The 24,378-nt window shown below is 35.3% G+C and overlaps 1 protein-coding gene across 1 annotated transcript in view; it reads right to left on the bottom strand.

Moving 5' to 3' along the window:
• The window catches only part of ANGPT1 (angiopoietin 1), a 274,777-nt gene that overhangs the window by 3,355 nt on the left and 247,044 nt on the right, over positions 1-24,378 (bottom strand). The window contains exon 8 of the mRNA XM_036876436.2: positions 10,471-10,601. Coding sequence (XP_036732331.1) covers positions 10,471-10,601 — 131 coding nt within the window. The remainder of the gene's footprint in view (positions 1-10,470; positions 10,602-24,378) is intronic.

Raw genomic sequence — 24,378 nt, 5'->3', positions numbered from 1 at the left:
CTCCCTTTCCTGAAGTAACACTACTGAAATCTTTAGGGAGAGATTTATGCCAGAGACATTCTGGCATATTATCATTTGGATACAGTTGACCTCCCTCTGATTACAGAGTTATACCTAAGGGACTAATAGCTAAAGAAAAAGAAAGCTGTGCAGCTAATGTTTAACTGTAACACGAGCACTGTATTGTAGAAGCTTTAGTAAAAATTAAGTGGAGAAAAGCTAGTTCTCATTTTTCAGTTTTGGAAGATGAATACAGCTGGGCTGTGTTTATAGAGTCACAGTACAGAGGCACAGTGAGCTGTGCTAATCACTTCAAACTACAGAACAGTAAGGTATGTCTTGATGAATTTGGAAAGACACTGTATTCAGTGCTGGTTTACCGACTCTATGCAAACAACATAGATATTAATGCAATCAAAACATGAAGGACAAGAGGGTTCTTGTTTGGCAAGGAGGAACTGTAAAATTCCACCTTTTTTTCCCCTAAGATTAATTCCTTTAAATTTTTTTGGTGAGCACAACTAATAAAAATGTTATTTGTATTACAAAATGCATTCTCATATTAGGGAATTTGTTTACCCAGAAGACTCACAGGACAAAAATGAAACCCAACTTGATTGCTTTAATTTTCTCCTCCTCTTCTATGACCTTGAAGCACTCTTACATCATGTTAATGAGCCTTTCATAGTCTTTCAAATAGCACCATAGTCTCTGAAGCAAAACGCAGTTATTCTATTTTTGAAAACTACTACAAATCATAGAATGATTCTCCAAGGTATATTAGGGTACTCAGAGCAAAACTGTTTGTTTTTGTTTCATTTATACAAAGTCACAAGAGTTGAAGGAAGATTATGGGAATCCAAAGTCTGTTGTAACAGCAGCTGGGCAATAAAGGGCACAGGCTGAAGGACACATTCCCTGGGAAACTGGATGAGCTTAGAAAACAGACAAGAAACAGTAGGGGCATGTGAGAGAAGCAGGTAAATTGATCTTGTGTATCTTTTCTAATGAGTGAAGTGTGCTCATGTTTGTGGTAAAGAGAATGTCATTTTAGACAGTGAAAGAAGACTGAATGCCAGGGTCAGAGTTAACAAGAGAAGGTCTAAAGATCAAATCACATAGCCTTTTTGTTTATTATCCTAAAAGCAATGGAAAGGTAATGATCTATGTATGAACTCAGCTCACGTACTTAGTGCTGTACCTAACAATTTATTTAACAAATCACTGACAAGCAACTACAGGCTCACTGACACACTGACTGACTGTGTTTCTCTTTGTTAAGTCTCTATGGTCTGCAGTAGTCTAATTCACTAAAAAGTTATACTTGATATACATCTCAATATAGAACATCCACACTTACTTTGATCCCTTTCTTATTTATTCATTCACTGTGTAATTATTGTGCAGTATAGTCACACGATACTCAACAAGACAGGTGTGATTCTTGCCTTCATGGAATTTACTTCTAATGTGAGAAACTAACAGAAAGTTATCAAATAAAATGCAAATAATAATTTTTTAAAAAAAAGGAAAAAGAAAAGAAAAGAAAGGAAAGAATCAGGAAGCTATGAAGGAAAATAAAAGGAGATCTATTTGACTTTTCACTAGATTGACTTCACTGTGGTGCAAAGTAGATCTTTAATGATACCTGAAGGATGAGAGGCAGGCAGCCACGTGAAGGTGGGGAAAGACTCAGTTCTAAGCTGAGTACAGCACATGCCACTACCATGAGGAAGAAAGGGAGCTTGGTGTGTTTAGGCACTGAAAGAACATCAGTGTAGCGGGGCCATAGTGAACAAGGGAGAGATTTGCAAGAAACAGAGGTGGAGAAGTAGGCAGTGTTGGCAGAAAGTTGAACAATGTTTGTGTAAAACTTTATATTTTATCCAGTCTACTTGTCTATCATCAAGTGAAAAAGTAAAACATTTTCTAGGAATAGGAACCAATATTTAGCCAGGGGAACCATATCTGTCAGGTTAAATGTTTAATCAAATATCATTTAGAGCCCTCGTTCTATAACTATGGTCTGCCAAAGCCATCCAGAGCATACGTGGCAGCATGACGGAGGGGGAAAAATGAATCTAGAATCAATTCAACAAACATTATCCAACAGACAGACATGGGCTCAGAGTTCAGTAAAACAAAGTTTCTAACTTTAAAGAGTGCACAGCTTTGTGTAGGAGAGAGACAACAAACTGTTTAAAAATGAGGTGATAACCATTAAACAGAGATAGAGAAAAACGATGGAAACAGAGGCATAAAGTCCTCTGTGTGGGTCCCCAAGTTTCCCTCATGTATCACCTGAGCTGTGTCCTGCTGAATAGATTGAGTTCAAGGGCAGAAAGAGATTCTAAATGCAGTGGACTCGGAGAGAGCAGGAGAGAGTGTCTGCCAGAGACTGGGCTTGGCTGGAGAGCCCTTGGGTAAGGGGTTGGAGAACACAGGGCCAGCAAAATACACAGAAGGGAGAACACGGGGGGTATATATTATCTTTAGAAAGTTCCTTGTGCACAATGGATAGCCTAGTGGACAACAGACCAGAAAGTAGAATATCTAGATTTTGATACTGACTTCACAAATTGCTAAATAAGAGAACCTATGCAATAGTATACATATTTGATATTTATTGATTGATTTATAAGTAATATTTGACATTTGATAATCTTTGATATAATAGTTAATATGCATCAGGAACTGTGCTAAAATATTTATATGCATTCTCTCATTTTCTCCCTCAAACAACCTTATGTAATGTGGCAAGTAGTTCAATAAAGACATTGATGCTCAAAGAATAAAGGACTTTTACAAGGTTGCACACCAGTCAGCTCCTCATTTATAAGATGAGGGTTATAGTATCTGATGAACCATTTTCACAGCATAGTTGTCTGGATCACATAAAATGATGCATTGTTTATTAGGGCCTGTCTATAAAGTCCTATGTCAGTTCTTAGTGTAAGTTATCTAGGAAGTGGGATGGAAGGTTTAGGGCAGGAACAAAGGGGATTAGATCTTGTGTGGCACCAGAATGGTTTAATAATGGAAACCAGGTCATCAGAGCCAGCATACCTCTTTATTTGCCTGGTACAGTTTATTAGAGAAATCTGAAAATAATTTGGCCCCAAATGTGTACAGGTGTACAGTGTCTGCATTGTAAAGACATCACATTTAAGTACCTGATATGATCTCAATGATTAGTTTCAATACTTTGTTTTGATAGATCATATAGAAATCAAAGACCTTAAGGTGTCTATCTCTTTATCTTAAGATCAGTGGGCCTTGCACTTTTTGGACTATCAGAGAGCAACCGATGATAATAAAGATGATGAATTAAGATGGCACAAAACAAATGGAATGGTCATTCCAGATGTAATGTCCTTTATAAAATACTGCTAACTTTAAGGCTGCACAAGGAGTTTATTTCTGTGCAGGTAAGTATTCTCTGTTTTCTCAGACACGTGTTAAAACAAACTAGGGGATTTCTTTGTATCAAATATTTCAGTTTGTCTACCTTCTACCTTTCTTCAAAAAAGTTAAGCATGACCAAATTTAAACATAAATCCAGGAAAGACAAGGTTTTAAAGCATATTTATTGAAAGTGGGCAAAAATATAGCAGGGTCCTGGTTATTTATACATAAACTCCTTGGCATTCACAGATAATCACATGCACTCATGAGTACTCAGTACATAACTAAGGTTGCCTGGAATGAAGCTGTTTCGTATGAACATATAAAGGATGCAATATCAAACAGCTAAATTATATATGTCCTCTCCAGTCCTGGGGAAATACTTTGTTCTGTATGTGCCTAGGAATAATAAATGAGCAATATGCTGTCAAAGTGAATCTAGGACAGGCACTTTGCGCTTTAAAGAACCCGTGATGCAGCAAAGGATGGAAGAAAGCAGCAGCTTCCATCTGTTGTTGGGACAACTGAGAAAATGTCCCAAATGTTTTAAGATTGGCAATTGCTGAGATGTACTTTGCCAAGCATTTTTCTTCATAACCTGTAACCTCATGTATATTTTAATAAGAAATCTGAGATGCATGTTTCTAATTCATTTACACTTAACTCATTAAAATTTAGTTTTGTAATAACTCTCCCGGGCTTCCCAGGCCTTTAAAAATCATTCCAGTCTTTTATCTTTGAAGCAGAAAACTCACATTTTATCACCAATAAATGAAACTTTGCCCAGAAATAGAAATTTGATTCTAAACTTTGTACTCAGGAAGCTCAAATTTATTTGAAAGTCAGGAAACCTAACTCAAATTCTTCTAATCCTAAACAAAATGTCTCTCACCACTTCTTGTCTAAGGTAAAAAGTACAGCAAAATGAAAAGATATATCTGTTTTTATGGAGTTCTTTCATTCATTTACAATGCATGCATTCTAATCAGTAATATGCAAGAGAACTTGCACAGAAAACAAGATTTTCCTCTTTTATTGCTAAGAATGAGGCTGAACTAAACTGACTGGTGCCACTGTTATCAGTTGGGATCGTCATGAAAACTCCCTGAGTTCCGTGTACAGAGCCGGCCCTCCCCACAGTTGCTTCAAGGAGCAGCTGCATGTCTTGTGCAGGACCTTCCTTAGAGGTCAGCATTCCCTCTGTCATCCCAGACGATGTCCCTTGCAGGCCAAGGACTTGGCTTTTTCCCCTTTCTCTTCTTTTTGTTCCAAAGATGAAAAGTTGCTTATCCTGGCCAGTATTCTTGAATTCATTTAAAACCTCTAGGTATTCTCTTACAGTCTCTTCCCTCCCTTGGACTTTATTTCACTTCTAACAGTGCTTAAGTGAGTGAATCCTCATGAAAAGGAGTCGCAAACAGTAAAACAGAGCTGAACTGTCGTCTTAATGCCATCCTTTTTCAGAGAGGCAGTAGCAAGGGATGGGTAAGGCAGCTTATGTGGAGGTTACATGCAAATCCTACCTCTGACATTAATTTTATGACTTTGGCAAATTACCTTTTTTGTATTTCTGTTCTTGCCAAAGGTATTTTTGTGGTTCCTATTTCAAAGGGTTTTTAGAAGTGTCATGTCAGGTATTAAATATAAGTCATTTAGGGTAAAGCAAGAATACCCATTAGACAGTAAGTGCATTAAATATTTGCTAATTGTTATTTGAGTAAATATGAACAAAATTAATTGTTTATTTCTCATCCATTAACAATTATTAAACTTTGGTGGCAGCCCTGAGCTACAGGGCTATCAGTTCTGGTTCACCTCATGCCACACTTACCTTTCAAAAGATATATTTTCTGATATTCTTTGCTCTTTTTTTCAATAGAAAATTTCTTCCAAAGAATAGGAATATAATCCTAAACTTTTCACTTAGGATGTTCAAATTTATTTGTTATCAGGAACCTAGTCCTCAAGTTTTTCCAGTTCTGGAGTTTAGTTAACCTTAAAATTTAGTGCCAATCCTCTATATTCACTGCATTGCATGAGTGTACATGTAAACACACATATATACTTACGTATTTTAAATCTAAGTTCACTCAGGAGTCACATTCATACTCACATTGTTTCTCTTTATGCTTCTCACCAGGATCATTTGTGATTTTGCAATGTCCTCTCAGAGCCTCTCATACCATATTCATTCATTACATGCCAGGCACTGTGCTAGGCACTAAGGATACAGTGATAGAGAGCACGAAGTCCTTGCCTTCAAGGAACATATACTTTTGTGGAACAGGCTTACAGATCATGTACTACATGAGAAATTGCTTTGAAGTAAAGTAATGCAGTACAGATTTTTCTGGTCAACCTAAAATTATCCATACAGAGTTTTTCTCTCAACATTTTTGCCCTAAAAACCTAGGGAATGCCAGTTATCTGGTAATGCTATGCACATTCTTCCTGGGTTATTAAAACTGTAAGATAATTTTATTTACACCAACATGTTGGTCACTCAGATCATTCACCAGCTGGAGAAGCTGCTAGTTTCTCTCATTTTCTCTGTCTTCTTCAAGATTACATTGCAGGCAATATCAATTCTCTGCAGCAAGCATTTGTTAACTTTCTGCTGTTAGTGTCTGGTAAATTCTAGGGTTGTACTATGAAATTTATGTGTATGGCTTTATCCCCTCTTTCAGGACTGAACTGAGAAACATCTTTTGTTAGCTTTAGCAAAGTCTTGTCTGTCGACTGACATAGTTTATGTGTGGGAAAAAAGATTGGAGTTTCGACCACAACAGATTCTTTCTCTGGAAGGTTAGGTCACATTTTTACATAGCTTTTATATTATATACTAACAATGGAAATTGTGTTTAAAAGAAAAGTAAGGTAAAGAAAGGAGTAAGACAATACCATGTTTTGTTTTTTTTGTCGGCAGCCTTTAGTAATTGTAGTTTCTAACAGACTTTTAGAAATACTTCTTTTGAAGAATGTTAATTTAGTATCAAAGACCATGTTTTCTTTGAATATAAGTTCACTCTGTGACAACTTAATAACAAAATTTTTAATTTTTCTTAATTATGGAGTCAGAGGTTCTTTTGTACATTCATTTTTTATGTGATTAAATCCATATAAACAGATGCATACTTTGAGCAAGTTTACATTTTTGTTTTCTTAATGTTAAAAAATGGATAAAACTGTTAGAATTTATAATGAAACTTACTCCTTTCTGTGGATTCAGGAAGGCACAGCAGGAGTTCTCCTGTGGGACTATGAAAATATTTCCCATAATCATCTCCTAAATTTATCCCTCCCACTAACAAAATATACAGATTCTCCATAATACCCTATATTAAGAGGGAACGTAATACAGAAATTTTTCTGAAGTCAAACTAATCACAGAACAAAGACATTTCTGGCTTATCAATCTATGCTAACAAATCATCCCTATTTAATGATTAAGTTCCATAGAAAATGTGTGTATCAATTTTAACCTTGAAATATATACTCTGGTCTCATAAGAAATTTGTAATGAAATATAAAAATTAGTCAATGTTAAATCTGGATGGAAGAATTGCTAGCTTTCTGGTAAGGTAGGAATAAGTACATATAGTTCTGGGAAAGCAGGTGTATAACATTGTGATGTCTTCTTCTATTGATGCCCACTATACCCCTTTTCCACTGAACTATGTACTAGGAATTACAACCCATGCATTGAAAAATATTATTTGTTTTTCCCTATTGCTGCCACAATATGCACACAGAATAACAGAATCACAGAACAAGAAGAAAATGTAAGAGACATTCGTAACTAGATCCATAATTAACAGAACATGCATAAGTAAACACTTTCAGAATAATAACTTTTCTGAAAATACTGTAACCAGAACTGCACAGTCTTCCCTGGCAGCATTTGCTCCCTGGACACTCCATCTAAACCACTTCCCTTCCTCCATCACATTGTTATATTTTGTCCCTAGAACTTGTTATGGTTTAAAATTGTGTTATTTATTGTTTACGTTTTTGTTGATGGCCTCCCCCAACAGATGCAAGTTCTATTCTGCCTTGCCCATATTTCCAATAGTAGTTGACCCCTAATAGTTACTCATTAAATATATGTTAAATTGAAACAAGGAAGGTAAGAAGTTAGGATGTTAGGAAAGAAGGAAGAAAGATCAAAATGTCCTACCACATGTCTAGCTGAAACACCTGCTTTCAAATGAGCTCATCTCCTGTTGTTCAGTCTTTGACAAATAAGTGTAACAACAATACCACACTTTACAACTAAAATCCCTCTATGAACTTGAAGAAAACTATTTAGGACAGTTAGCAGGCAATCAATCTTACTTTACCCTTAATTCCTTTTAAAAGAAACAAAGGAAAAACATAAGATAAAGCTTTAACTGATGATGACAGAGAACTATGAATTATTAGTTTCAAACAACATGAAATCTCACTGCTTAAGGATCCTATGTTAAATAGGCAACAAGTTCAAACATAAATTCTAAAGAAAGAAAAATATGGCAGAGAATAAATAGTGGTGGTGCGGAGTAGCTAAGTAGAACATAAGTTCCACACAACACTCCGATCACCTGGACTGTCACTGACGTTCGTGCTTACGTTCTCCAGTTCTTAGCTATCTAAATTCTACATTTTAGCTTTGCAGAGTAAATAGCTTTACAGGGCCTGGACTCTTTCAAAAGGATATCTGATAGGATAATGGCATTTATTACAAAAACACATTTACTTAGACTATTCCAGCCCAAACATTAAGTGGAAATTTTCTCTCCCTAACATATGTGTTTACTGGTGAGTAAGAAGGAGGTCCAAGAATGATTATGGATGAAAGGACATGACAAAGTTCAATCATTCGAAGCAGAAATAATATCATTAATCTGAGCAATAAAGTTTTCTCATTGACAACCAAGAAGTGCATTCTCCTCTTTGCTTTGTTCTATATTTTCATTATTATGATAGGAACATGAATATATTGGAACACTCTTCTAAGGAAACATTTGAAAGATTTTACTGTTAGCCTTTCATATGTTGTATTTATTTGATAAAAAAATTATCTTTAAAAATAGACATTGAGAATATGAAGAACATTTCAATATTAAAATGGGCAGGAAACTGGATAATCAAAGTGCTTTTGTCTTGTGTAAAGTTACTAAATTACATTTATGGAATCAGGGAGGTAATGAAAAGAAAAATTTTCTTTCAGGAAGAAAGTTCAGAAGTTAACCTGTAGGTGCCATTTAAAATAAACTCTAAATTTGTGACCACTGTTTGGGGGGAGTGTGTCATAAAATATCATATAGATGACTTTTAACTATTTGATAAGGTTGATGTCAAAATGGCATGTTTAAGTCTTAAGGTGAAGGATATGATAGAGCAGGATCTTAACAGGTTGGCTTTGTGAGATGGTCTCATATTGAAAAGATGTTAAAAGAAGTGGAGTGAGTGGGGGTCAGTGAGATGTGGTTTGGTGGTAATAGTAATGGAGGTCTTGGGAATTGGAATGAACGTGGAAAGATTTCTCCAAAACCTTCCCTCAACACTCTTCCATTGTCTGTTAACTAATGAGAAAAATGTCAACCTAATGACTTATTTCTTTGGCTTCAAAATTTGAGGGCTGTGGATGGTTATGCATTTGCTCATGCATCATATTTTTTTTGAGTTCCTATGTGCCACAATCCACTTCACTAGATGTTAGAAATAAAATAGTGAACATTAATTTACTTGTGTTCTCTTTATGTACAAAATGGAGATTATAGTTTCTTTCCTTGCTTATCTCACAGAGTTGGTTTGGAGTTCAGGTAAAATTTATAATATATGCAGTAACATCTAATCATATGTAATAATGATAATAATATATTTGGGGAAGGAAAATATTAGATTTAAGGAATTTTTTCATTACTGGCATAAAAACATGTTTTGTAGAATAACACAGAGAGAGAATCAGAACAGCTGAAGGTGGAAGTGATTGCTATTCCATTAAAGGAGGGAACTAATGCTAAAACTGTGAGAGGAGAAACCTTCAGAAAAGAAGTTTCTTTAACAATTTTGTTTGGTGCCAGCTCTTTCCTTGCCCATAACATTCTTGACCTACATCATTTTTTTCAAACTTCAGTCAGTCATGGATCAACTTCATAGTTTTGCCATATCCATTTATAACCTTGATTAATATTTAATATTTTTTAAATCAATGATTTATTAAGTGTCAAATATTGTGAATACATTCAAAAATGCCAAGTTTGTTTCATTCCTTTAAAGAGGACATCAGAATCACTTGCTATAATAAAAGGTTGATATAAAACTCAGTAAAATTAAAATGAAATCACTTTGTTTAATTCTAGGTACCTGCCATTGTTTAACCAAGGCCCTAAGACTGAGGCCAAAGAGTTTGTTCTTTTGCTTAAAAGGGTGATTACTGGATACATGCTGAAGAAGTGTTACAGATATGCCAGAACCAGATTAAAAATTTCTCTGTGACACAATCAGAAGGATGAAAAAATACTGCACAAATACAAAATACTCAAAATGAAAAAGGTACATTTACTCAGCGATTACAATATTATTTAATGATCTATACCGGACTGAATGTCTTATAGAGGTAAATACCATATAATCAAAGCCCTGGTATAACTGGTCCAAATTGTATGACTTCGTTTTTCTTTTTCCATAGAACGGTCAATGAACTCTACTACACAGTTGCAAAGCATTTTGTAAAATTTTTTTTTTTTTCTGTAGGCTGAACTCTCAAATTGTTGTTTATTCCACTATGGGTATCATTACAATTATTTAGAAGGTAGAATAAGTGCGATTTTATGAGGCTAAAGAATTCATTCTGAACTAAGCTTAGCACACCCCCGTACAGATGTTGGAGGAAGAGGCAAACTTCCAAATGTGCTAGCAATGTTTTGCACAAGAACATAAGGTAAATCAGTGGCCAGAATAAGCAAGTGGAACTTGCTTTCAAGTTTCATAACGAGAGATCATAGTCCTTTCTCACAGGTAGGAAACCTCAGTCCTCAAACCAATGAAACATAACTTAGAGAAAGGCCCCACAGGACTCACCTCCTGTTAGCATGAGGGCACATTTGCACATGCAGTTGTCATTATCAGCATCTTTCGTGCTGAAATCAGCTCCATGTAAGATCAGGCTGCTCTGTTTTCCTGCTGTCCCAGTATGACCTTTTAAATACAACCTGAAGTTAAATAAAAACAAAACAAAAACAAAAATATAAGCCATTCAACAGAATAACAGAACCCAGAAGACCAGTTTGTTGAACATTTGCCTTTTTCATTTTCTCCTCTCTCTAAACTCATTTCATCATTTTCTCCCTCCCAACAAACTACTGTAAGACCCAAGTTCTCTGGACTGAAAGGAAAGAAGGAAGGAGGGAGGAGGGAAGAAAGAGGTAGAAAGGGAGGAAGGCAGTGAGGAAGGAAGGTAAGGAAGACTTCAAATTACAGATGGGTAAAATTCTCTGCGGCTTCTGTGCTTAGTGTTTATTTCCCTATGCATATTCAAACTCATGTGGTTCTTTGATAATGTGGGATCCACAAAAGGAAAATGAGTTAATTTTATTGCATTAATCTCTAAACAAAAAATGCCTTGTAGAGTGTCAGTAAGCATATCACTATTCTAGTAATGAATATTGATGATGTGCAAAACATTATTATTAATGGCAATACAAATAGAAATCTCACTGATTGAGGACTTGTTTTGTGTCAAGTTCTCTGCTATATTCTTTCCAGCTGTGATTTAAGTTGTATATTAAATATGTGATCCAGCCATCAATATCCCAATTTTGCATATCAAAGCTTAGAGAGGCTAAGTAAGTTGGACAGGCTTAGCTGTATTTGACTTTAAAATCCAAGTTTGTGATCATTATACTTTCCACAAATATTTGTTGAGCACATACTATATACCAAAAATTGCTCTAAGCACTTAAGATATTTCAGCAAAGAAAACAGACAAAATGCCATGGGCTTGCATTCTAGTGCTATTCCTAACATTAAAATCAAAATCCCAACTGTTTAACCTCAAATACATGATTCCTCAAAGAACCTACCTTAGTCTGTAGAAACATCTCTTATATAAAATTTGTATTAACCCAGATCAGGCATCCTCCAAAAACTGTACATATAGCGAATCATCTGGTCATGTGTGAAAAAAGCCTTTTCACTAGGCCTAGGAAATTGTTTTTTCAGCTAGCATCTTAGATTACTCTTTGCAGACTGTCCAAGGAGAATACTGGTCTAGAATTTTAAAAACTAGTGTACAAATGCCAGTAGTTGCCTAACATCGCTCCCTGACATCTGTTCAATTCTTATTGATTCTACATGCTATCTTCATGCCCAGTGGGCATGCAGAACACATGCAAACTTGATCAGGTTGTTACTGCTTCCTCAGGATGCAGAATAGCTAAACTAGGGTTGGCCATAATATCAGCTTAATACTCAAGGTCTTCTCTGGTTGAGACTCCACCCCTCTCTCTACCTAATACTGTTCCTCTGTTCTCATTCATCAAAATTACCTAGAAATATTCCCTTCAAATCCATGTATGTTACCATTCTCTGCCTGAGCCTTATTTATGAATCCCATCCATCCACAGTATAGTTAATAAGTGATTATAGTTTATGAGTGAGACACTTCCAGGACCTAGGCCAGCTCTGAACAAAATTTTGCATCATTATTAAATAGAAATAGTAAAGATCAATTAATATTTGCACTTACATATTCATATATATACACACACACATATATATATGTGCATATATATATACATTTAACTTGTACTGGCATTTAAGACTATATATATATACCCCATTATTATTTTGTGAGATTGATATTTTTAGCAAAGAACAGTACTGTTGTATGCTTGTGCCAAGATAGTTTACAAATATTCAACAGAGATCTTTGAGACTGAGAAAAATACGTAATTAAATCCTACTCAGGTTTTGTTATTTTTCAACGATTAATAGAATCTGTAGTTAATAGCAGGCTGAAGGAAACTTCTAATGCTGAATCACATATAAGCTTTTATTTTTAAACTCTGAGAGGCAGGCTAAAAGTCACTGGTGATGCAAAATTGTACACATTTTAAAGTGTAGATTCAAAGTTTAGGTTGTAGGCAGCCCATGTGATGGTGAGTTCACCAGGGGAAAGAAAGGGGAGAGTTACCAATGGGAGTCCTGGGGCATGTTACATGGGTGCATCCATCACCTTCAAGGTCTGGCCTGAAGTTTTAATTTGATTACCTTCTTGGTCTCTCAGATAGACACACTTGCAACATTAAAGGAGACCTCTATCAGTTCCTCATTTACAGTCACAATAGGAACATTGTGGGGTCTTCCTTAGAGAGAGTTTCACACAGAAAGCCAAATTAAAACCAGAAAGTTGCTTGTTTGGTAAAAAACAGAATCAATCAGGGGAAGAAGATGAGTGATTCCAAAATTAAGTAGCTGTAACTTTGCTGGCCTGAAATCTGCTTCACTAGGTAAGTTTAGCCCACAGGTGCTTTGGATGAATGATGCCAGCTCCAACTCTTGGCTTTTTGTATTATTTGTGATGACATTCCTTCAGTTCAATACCATTTTCCTTCCGGTAACTTTAATCTCATTAATGTGGATAGACTTTCCAGGATACAATGATGTTTTACACTTTCTTTTGCAGGTAATTCAGCACAAATGTTGAGTTGATATTAAATGAGTGACTGCTATGGGCTAGATATAGTTTATACTTTTATCCTCTCACATAAGGGTTATAGCTTGAGCTTCATGGTTTCTTTGTGTTATCAAGGCAACAGGAATGTATAATCATAAATTTGGGGAGTTTAGAAAAGAAAAATATAAAGTTACCCAAATCTTGCTGAATATGACTACTCTTGACATTATGGCTCATATACATTTAGTCTTTTTCCTTATTTTTCCCACTCTAAATAGAAAATATTATTTATTTTTAAGTATACATGTAGTATCTGATCATACTCTTTTTTTCTCACTTATGTGCTTGAGGAGACATGTGCACTAATGTTTATGGCTAAAACAGGAATAACCATATAAACATCAACAGGAAAATATCAGAATTGTGGTTTAATCATCAAATGTAAAAGTTAACAGCAGTAAGAATGAGTGAACTATGCCTCATACATCAGGGATAAGTCACCTACACATAATCCCGAGTCATAGAAGAATCCATGCACATGTATTCACCATACAGGAAGGTTAAAAACAGGTGAAACTAAATAGTATGTGGTTTGGGCATATATACACTTATTGAAAAATCTTTAGAGAAACTCAAAGGAATAGTAAACAAAAGTTTCAGGATGGAGAACAGCATGGAGAATATAATTAATGACTCCATAACATCCCACCACTCTGACAGACAGCGACCACAATGGAGGAGGTGAGGACACAGCCACATGGGCGAATGCTGAACCACTGTGTTGCTTGTGAAACTGTCATAAGATTGTACATCAACGATACCCCAACAGAAAAAAAGAAGAAAAAAACATGGTGAAAGATGTTATATTTATTACAGGATGCCATCTGAATGGCCAGTCCTTTTGGAAGGCTCTTATCCTTAGATTGGGATTAACCATCATGGTCTGATGAATTGCATCAATAATGTCATGATGGTAAGGCAGGTGAGGAGACTGAAATATGACATTTCCCTTTCTCTAGTTGAAAAGAAATCTCATTAGGCAATATTATTGAAAACTATATTGACATATGAAAATTGGCATTTTATCTAATTTTTGGCATTAAACTAAATTTGAAACTCCTAAAGAAAAACAGAGATAGTTAATCTTTTCTTTTTTAATTTTTTATTAATGTATCATTGATACACACTCTCATGAAGGTTTCATATGAAAAAACAATACGGTTACTACATCCACCCATACACCCATACCCCAATGCAGTCAATATCCACCAGAGCAGCAAGATGCCACAGATTCACTATTTGCCTTCTTCGTGATACACTGTTACCCTGTGATCCCCCCACCATGTGTACTAAACATAATACCCTTCAATTCCCTTATCCCTCCCTTCCCCCCTGCCCTCCCACACCCCTCACCTTTGGAAACCACTGGTCCCTTCTTGGAGTCTGTGAGCCTGCTGCTATTTTGTGCCTTCAGTTTTGCTTCATTGTTATACTCCACAAATGAGGGAAATCCTTTGGCACTTGTCTTTCTCTGCCTAGCTTATTTCACTGAGCATAGTATCCTCTAGCTTCATCAACGTTGTTGCAAATGGTAGGATTTGTTTCTTTCTTATGGCTGAATAGTATTCCATTGTGTACATGTACCACCTCTTCTTTATCCATTAATCTACTGATGGACACTTAGGTTGCTTCCATATCTTGGCTACTGTAAAAAGTGCTGCGATAAACATTGGGGTGCATATGTCTTTTTGAATCTGAGAAGTTGTATTCTTTGGTTAAATTCCAAAGAGTGGGATTCCTGGGTCAAATGGTATTTCTATTTTGAGTTTTTTGAGAAACCTCTATATTGCTTGAACAAGCTTACATTCCCACCAGCAGTGTAGGAAGGTTCCCCTTCTCCTCATCCTTGCCAGCATTTGTTGTTCTTAGTCTTTTCGATGCTGGCCATCCTTACTGGTGTGAGGTGATAACTCATTGTGGTTTTAATTTGCATTTCCCTGATGACTAGTGATGTGGAGCATCTTTTCATGTGTCTGTTGGCCATCTGAATTTCTTCTTTGGAGAACTGTCTCTTCATCTCCTCTGCCCATTTGTTAATCAGGTTATTTGCTTTTTGGGTGTTGAGGCATGTGAGTTCTTTATACATTTTGGATGTTAACCCCTTCTCAGACATGTCTTTTACAAATCTATTCTCCCATACTGTAGGATGCCTTTTTGTTCTGTTGATGTTGTCCTTTGCCATACAGAAACTTTTTAGTTTGATGTAGTCCCATGAGTTCATTATTGCTTTTGTTTCCCTTGTTCGAGGAGATGCCTTCAGGAAGAAATGGCTCATGCTTATTTTCAGGAGATTTTTGCCTATGCTGTCTTCTAAGAGTTTTATGGTTTCATGACTTATATTCAGGTCTTTGATCCACTTCAAGTTTACTTTTGTGTATGGGGTTAAACAGAAATCCAGTTTCATTCTTTTACATGTAGCTGTCCAGTTTTGCGAACACCAGCTGTTGAAGAGGCTGTCATTTCCCCATTGTATGTCCATGGCTCCTTTATTGTATATTAATTGACCACATATGGTTGAGATTTTATCTGGGCTCTCTAGTCTGTTCCATTGGTCTGTGGGTCTGTTCTTGTGCCAGTACCAAATTGTCTGATTACTGTGGCTTTGTAGTAGAGCTTGAAGTTGGGGAGCCTAATCCCCCCAGCTTTATTCTTCCTTCTCAGGATTGCTTTGGCTATTCGGGGTCTTTTGTGGTTCCATATGAATTTTAGAACAATTTTCTCTAGTTTGTTGAAGAATGCTGTTGGTATTTTGATAGGAATTGCATTGAATCTGTAGATTGCTTTAGGCAGGATGGTCATTTTGACAATATTAATTCTTCCTATCCATGAGCACAGGATGTGTTTCCATTTATTGGTATCTTCTTCAATTTCTCTCATGAGTGTCTTATAGTTTTCAGAGTATAGGTCTTTTATCTGATTACATTCTTAAAAAATTTTTGAACAACACATATAAAGATTTTGCCCACAGGCCCATCTCATCTAACTCTGTAGAAGTAACCTTTATGTCAGATTTATATTCTTCAAAACAGTCTCTCCTCACATATAAATAGACATGAAAATGAAATCATACTTTACATGTTTCTTTATAACCTACTTTCATATATAATTTTCTGACCATTTTTCCATGCCATTACATATTTTTCTTTAACATCATTTGGTAGGTATTGTATAATTATATCATCAGTTCTCACAAGCTTAAGGGTTCCTTCATGTATCTCTAAATATGTATGCAAGTACATATGTTAGGTTAGAATAAAATACAGAATAAACATCTACAGTGTTTTCCTGTCCTTCATCTCTATGGACCTCATCAACGATGTATACTAGGGTCTGTGAGGAAAACGAGATATCTTCCAGATTTATTTAACCAGGTTTTGAAGGTCAGTCTTCTAGTTCTGGCAACTCTTTTCTGGATTATTACAGAAGTCTTAAAACTGGTTTCACTGTCTTGTGTCTTATTCCTTCTTTTTCCCCCTAAAATCCATGTTCCATGTGGCTCATTCAAAAACATGTGTCTCATCACTCCTCTTGTCTGGTTAAAATCCCTAAGCTGTTCCCCAACTCATGAAAGATAAATTCCAAATTCCTTAATGAAGCTTACAAGGACTTTGAAGATCTAGCCCTTATTTACTTTCTCTCATACCACCCCCAATTCTGCCCCCTCCTCCCATCTCTTGTACAATTTCTGCACATGTACATTATGCTCCAGACTTATAAATCACTCATTCCCTCAAAGCAAAACACTCTCATTTCTCTGTACATTTGTGTGTGCTGTCCCCTACTCATGGAATGCCTTTTCCTAGAAAGCCTTCCCAGCTGCTGAATTTCTACTCAATTTTTAAGATTCATTAGGAGTATAACCTCACAGAACATCAGACAGATACCTTTACAATGAAATTTTACTGCACTGTATCTTAATTGTCATTTCACTTGTCTTCACCTATAATAAACAGTGAAGTCCCTGAGGTATAAGCTATTTCTTAGAGAATCTGGAACAGTGTCTAATACAGATGAGGGGCTCAATGTTCAATGAATAAATGAATGACAGATGTGAAGGAATGATGAGTGCAATTAATTTTCAGTAGGCTGAATGCAGGAAGTAAATGCAAACCAAAGATCAATAACCTTACTAACTAAAGTATTCCTGGGTCTATGTTTTCAGAGGGGTAACTTCTGCATCACAGCTAGGTACTCAAGATCCCACTTTCTTGCCAACCAACTCAAATAATTTAAGCACGCACACATGCTTGCACACACACACACACAAACACACACATACGTAACACCCTACTTGATCCAAGATATGAAAACATGTTTGTTATATTATGAAGTTAGAGCAAAGGAAGAAAGACTATGTCTTAATTCATAGTAGTTTTTATGTGTTACTGTATGATTTATTCATATTGTGTGCATAGCCAACTGATATCAAAGAATGAATTCAAAATAAAAACATGATTAAGGTAAATCCTTGAGCTAAAATTATTTTGAAAAAAAAATAAAAGAAAAAGCCTAATAAGGTATAAAATATTTCCTTAAGGCCCTGCCAGATTAGGAATCTTTTAAACAAGCAGAAGTGGAAGAATCCCAAGACGGTGCAATGTGAACACTGCAGAATAGGCATACTGATTGCAATGATTTAAAAGTACAAGTGCAGAGTTGGGTGGGTGAAATGGGTAAAGGTGATCAAAAGGTACAAACTTCCAGTTATAAAATAAACAATTAAGTCCCAGGGACATAATGTACAACATGGTGACTACAGTTAGTAATACTATATTGCATTATTTGAAAGTTGCTAATAAAAATTGTTAACTGTGTATGGTGATACATATTAACTAGATTAATTGCAGTGATCTTTTTACAATATATTTTATATATTAAATCATTATGTTGTACAACTGAAACTAATATAATGTTATGTATCATTATATCTCAATTAAAAAATGAATGAAAGTAGCAAAGACCAATATTTTGAGGAACAGTGGATTTTTCACTGCATAAAACTAGTAGAAGTTGTAATTTATATGTCACAGGGTAGCGACCTATGCTTTACTGAAAAAATGGTACCCCATGAAACTGGAAAATACAGATGGTTTTTCATAAAAATAATTTTCCTTAACACTATTTTAAGTAGTTTATAAGTGAGGACAATGATGCTTCTGTGGAATCCCACAAGGATTCTGGAAGCAACTGTGTTGTCAAAGATAGGTCCTCTGCAGTTAAGAGGCTCATTCATTCTTAGCAACTATTTAGTTAGAATAGCAACTATTGGCCCAACGCCAACAACCATAGCTGGTTATTTGATATAGGCAAACCAAGGGCTGGCCATTCACTGATGCCAAGTATTTTTTCTGATTAGATAAGAAAACTTATTTGAATTGAGGCTCAAACAAAATATTTAGGTGGTTCCTTTTTAACAGTGTCTCCACTATTTTCTAAGGTCTTTATGTATAATTAACTATTCATGGCTTTCTTTGTTTTGCTAATGAAACTTCACTTCACAAAAGAAAAGTTAATATATAGAACGGCCAAAACTGGCTCTTCACTTGACTGTGGTGAAAGGACACTAGAAAGTGAGAATCATTAGAGATAATACTTCCCCTAAAAAAACTCTATGGGAATCCTGGATATTTATTTCTTGTGTTCTGCCAGTGTAGATGTGGCCTGCATGAAGGATGATGTGTTAGAGATAAAAAACCAAACATTATTCCAGAGCAAAGTCTTTGCTTAAGGACAGAAATATGGACAATGCCAAAACAAAACAAAACCAAAACCCCAAAACTCCAAGGAATATGATTAGATGTGACCAAAAAGGCAGCCACAAAGTAAAATCATGGTATTCATCCTTTTAAAACCATTTTTCCTAAGTAAAGGGGAAAAACCATTTATAAATAACATTTGGTCAATGATTATGAAGAAATTCAACATTATGATTTTTTAAATTAGCATCTTAAGACAAAATGAAACAGATACACTTCAAAACTGATCATGATTCTCCAGTCAATCTTGGTGAAAAAATGTTATCTTTTTTCTTTTATTTGTAGGAATATCAATAACTAGAAAGACTAAATCATATTTCTTAATGAGTGTAGAATGATAGTTCTATCATGGAAGAACAGGTTTCAAAATACACCCATGTATCATATAAGTGATTCTGTAACTTTCCTTTCTTTAAAATAGGCAGCTGAATGTCATACATTCCAGTTTTTTAGTAATTTTGTCTACCTAAAAAATTGCCATACTTCTCATATCTTTACATCTTCACTGTATTCAGGAGGGCAAGAGTCTCTTTCATTACCCAAGACAGTGGGAGTTGTATGTATGACAAATTGAAGTTTGGTCCTGGCTCTTTTAAACAGCAGACAGACTCTCAGATATCTGAACTTTAAGGTCTTACAGACTGACAAGCTGAGCAGATTTTTATTTTGGCTCTGAACTCTCTCCCTGTCACCATATGGAAATAGTTTGTCTTTCTTACAATCACTTGAAGAAAATGCAAAATGACCCCCACGGTACTTTTTCAAAGCCTGGTAGCAATGACTCAATTTGACAGAATTTTCCGACGCTGCTGTCTCCTGGTTGCAGTTCTAGGGCTGTCGTGCTTTAATGATCCTTCCCTGCAACTCTTACTCTATCAGAAGGGTTGGGCACCACCAGAAAGAGGGGTATCAGACCATGTATTTTAGCACTGAATTTAAATGATCCCTTGCCAATCTGTATATAGAGAAACAGTGTTTGCCTTACTGTAGTCTTCTAGCAACATTACGTATTGCTTTGGTGTTATGAAGACATCACTGGGAGGTATACAAATAACTTTATTGTAGGAAAAAGGGTAAGGGACAACTCAGGAGATGCTAAACTGCTCAAACAGTTTAGTAGGAGAGATTAGCTTTGGAGGCTATGGAAGACATGAACTTTAAGAGAAGGATGAGGAGGGTATTTTCAATAAAAAAGTGATATTCATGGCACAACTAATTTTGGGGTTATCTAACATCAGAAAAAGATAAGAAAGAAAGGGGATTCCAACAGTCATTTGAGTGTGTTGGGAGCATCAAGGGAAAGGCAGACAAATGAACTTACTTAGATACAAAGCATTTAAGACAGATTTTTCTTTCTTTCTTTTTCTTTTTTTAGTATTTGAAGCTGAAAGTCTATATTTTCATAAAATGCCCTTTTTGTTTATACAGTGGAAATTACTAAGACAAGAAGCCTTGAGATAAAGGGAAGAATATAAATTTATCTTATCATAAGATAAGCCCTATATTAGACTTGGCTGATACAGTAAAATTATCCATAGCTAAATATTATTTTTTATTTTTTTTTTCAAAATAATGCCTTTATGATGAAGATTTTATTCTCATTAGTTCAGAATAGTCCAAGTGTACCTTGTGCGGATAAATGACCAGAGCTTTACTGTAGAGTGGATACTTTCTCCCTATCTTCCAGAGTCCAAAATCAATCAAACTTAAGACACTCAATTATTCTCTCCTTTCTCTTCTAGACTGATATTATGCAGAGAAACTGCTTCTCTTGTGGTACATCTCATTTTGCCTATCATAGTGATATATGTGCCTTTCCTTCCTCACACTATAAGCTCCTAATGAGAAGTATTCATGTCCTAGCAATCTTTGTAAACTCCATATCCTGTATACATAACAGGCTTTTGATATTTATTGAGTCAAATATGAATTAAGAGTTCCAATTTTATAATTGAAGTTTTATTCTTCTCAAGAGATGGTTTATATATACTAACATTTTAACTCTAAAATTATGTTTGATAATTCAATCCCCATTGGCATTTTTTTTTCTGATTTGAAATTTGTCCAATATTAATGACAATGGTCTGCTCAAATCATAATGGCACATAGCTAAAATAAGGTGGAATTAGTTTGTAGCTTCCAGCAGACATTTAAAGACATAGCCTATGGAAAAGACCATTAAAATAAGTACAAAAAGTCTGTATAAGAAATGGGATCATAAAGTTTTACAAAGGGACCTATATCTGTACATCCATTCTATTATATAATTCCCAATGGAACTTAGGCATTGTTTTAAAAATCTTTTTCAAAAGCCTTATTATATCTTCTCTGTTAGAAGACAAAGGGTTTACTTTCCAATGCTGCATCTTAGTACTGTGATCTCTGTTGGGGCAGGCTCTATTAAGTTTGTAGTTACATGAAACTCTTTCACATACTGGAGATATATTCTGTTACTCCACTCTCCATAAGTGAATAGAATTATTTATTTGCAAGAGTCTGTCAATGAGTATGTAAGAAAATGATGGGAAAATATATGAAGCAAAGTCAGTGCATGTATGAAAAAATGAGCAAATATATGCCTATGAGAGACAGTTATATGACAATGACCTATATCCATAGCTACTTCAAAAGAAAAAAAGGGTGAGCTGGGAGATTACAAGACCTAACAATGTACAGTTTGACTAAACAAGAATTAAGAATATGATAGAGATTTATAGATGCCTAAAAAGACATAAATATCAAGCAAATATAGGTGGTATGGTACAAGATAAGTATGAATGAAAGAAATAACTGATAAAAGAGTCACTAATCAAAACTCTTCCTTCTTTCTTTTCTCTCTCCATTCCCCACCCAAAAAAAAAATAACTAAAACATTAGCTTCTGAAGAGTAAGACTCTTCATGTACACTTGTGTCTCGAGACGTAATACAAGCAGAGTTTAGAGCTTAATTGTTAGGGTCTGCAACCTAGCTCTCTTATTCTTTCTGATCTTTAGTTGCCCCATCTTTGCTGACCCTCAGTAAAATGGCTCTAGTAATAGTAATGAAAATGGCTTTAATATTGTTGTGAAAATTAAAAGTCCTTAAAAAGAAAGTAACACGCAGAGTACTTGATAAATATTAATAAACATTAATCAGAGAAACAAAACTTCCCTAATAACAGTAAAATATACAACAGCCTGGTAAATATGAGTTATAGGAGCAACTAAGTATAAATTAAACAAATACCAATATATATGACATTGATGACATACATAGCCATGCTGAGAATGATAAAAACAATGAGATAAAGATTCAGCTAATTTAAGACATGCACGTAGGCAATAAGCTGGAGGAATTAAGGATGAAAAAGGTCCAATTTTTTCAAATCCGTAATGCCTCATTTCCTTTAAAAGTTTTTCTCATTTTATATATAGCAAGCAGAATACTAAATACAAAGAACAAGACACCAAAGAGCGGCTTTGCTGACTACGTAGTTTAAGGTCTACATTATTTTGAACCCAGACGCCTGAATAACGATCCTTTAATTCAAATGTTTATTCCTTAATAAATTAAAATTCCAGTCTTTTGAGAATCCTGTTTCTCTTACCATATAATAAGGTGCTTTATTGGCTGAGTCCAGCACATGTTTTTTCCTTTCTTTAACCATAATTGATAGTGGGGAAAAAAATCACCCATGCCAGTCTACCCTTTAATTCTCATCTCTACTTCCTGAAAGCTTTCTTTATCACATTCAATCTTTCTTAATTGGTGCCACTTGTTCTCAGATGGAATTGGATCACTGGGAATCACCAGAACTTGTGTATATTAATCTAGCCATTATGCTAAGAAGTAGGTTATCTTATTTGCTTCTCAAACCTCAGATTCCCTGAGGTAGGTATGTTATTTATCTTTGAACATGTTTAGTGGAAAATGTTCAAGTGTGAAAAATGCTTGAGATAGCAAGGGTCATGGGAATCTGTGCTGTGATTAAGGAAGATAAATTTTCAGAGTTATAGAAAATATCAGCCCAAATAATAAGAAACTTTAGAAAATCCAGTTTCATTTATTCTCTGATTCTGTTTTGGTTGTTTTATATGTATTAGCTTTTATTATACATCATACATTTTACACTAATTATTCATCTAAGTTTTGGCAATATACATTTTAGTGCTTCTCTCTTGATTTACAAATATTAATATAATGTAGAACTTCAATAAAAATTTGTTTATTAACCACTCAGTTCTTTTCAAGCTCTTGACACTAGGAGCATGTATACCAGTGACTTCCGTTTCAAAATCCCAGCAAAATATAGTTTTTAGTGTTTCTCAATGACATGAAGATTTCTATGTTCAAAACTCATAATAAATTCTTCCTTCAAAGAAAAGAGAACTCACATACTGTTATCTCTGAGTTCTTTGCACAGTGCTGAGAGAGTGCTCTATTCTGTTCATTAACAAAAAAAAGATCTTAAATGAAATCTGTGACAATGAATCCACACTTCCCGAAGTTCAGAAATACACACTGTGGTGATTCTGTTTTTAGTTCTAAATAAAATAGAGTTCTTCCAGTATTTCTTCCCATTTCTAAGAATGCATAAAAAAATATTGAATGCTATAATGAATTATGTGGCACTAAGACCCCTGTAAAAAATACAAGCAGTCCCTTAAACATATTTCAGTTCCCTTGGCGTCGTGCAAGGCTGATAGAGTAGCTGAGAGAGTGGCTCACTGACCGCATTCTCTGCTGGTGAGTTTTTGGAGACCAAGCCAGTGGCCATCTCAGAGAGTTTATGGGTTTGTTTTTTTACCTAAATTTAAGTCAGGACCTTGTAAAACTTGTGATTGAAATTGGTGATTTTTTTATTATAAATAAATTCAAGGGAGGTAAAGTTCGCTTTCATATTTATTTCTGTTTAAAGAGCAGCAAAAAACTTTCTTTCCAGCATCCCCTAGGGGAAGACAGAGAGAGAGAGAGAGAGGAAAGAGTGAGTGGAATGTTGAAAACCATTGAGAGGCACTATCTGAAGTTTTTTTGCAAAGAGGAAATACTTCTCCTTGTTGTACTTGGACAATGTGTTGCTCTAAGTTTTGCGAGTAAGGTTCCAGTGTGCATAAGCAGATTCTTCCGTTGACCAAAATCATCAGTATGCTTATTTTTCTCTACAATTAATATAAGATAGAGTCCAAACTCTTCATCATGGAATCTGGTGCTCCATGTTCTGTAGCACAGTACATTTGAGATAACTTGCTAATCTCTAGCTAAGGCAAGCTCTCTCCCACTTCTGGGTCTTTGTACACATTGCTCCTTCTGGCTGGAGTTTCAAGACCTTTCTTTTTCTGCCACCATCCTACACACTAGTTCCATCAACATTCACTCAAATTTCACAAATCCCCAAGGGTTTCCTCTATGAAGTCTTTCCTGGTGCCTTTCAGTCTCCTCCAGTGTACCCCATCCATCCTCAAAACCAGCTGAATTGATCACTTTTCTTTAATACTCAACTATAACCTAATTCCAGA

The sequence above is a fragment of the Manis pentadactyla genome, chromosome 3 (assembly GCF_030020395.1).
Source record: "Manis pentadactyla isolate mManPen7 chromosome 3, mManPen7.hap1, whole genome shotgun sequence".
Lineage (NCBI taxonomy): Eukaryota > Metazoa > Chordata > Mammalia > Pholidota > Manidae > Manis > Manis pentadactyla.
Note: the sequence above shows the minus strand (reverse complement) of the source record. Positions and strands in the feature narration are given on the sequence as shown.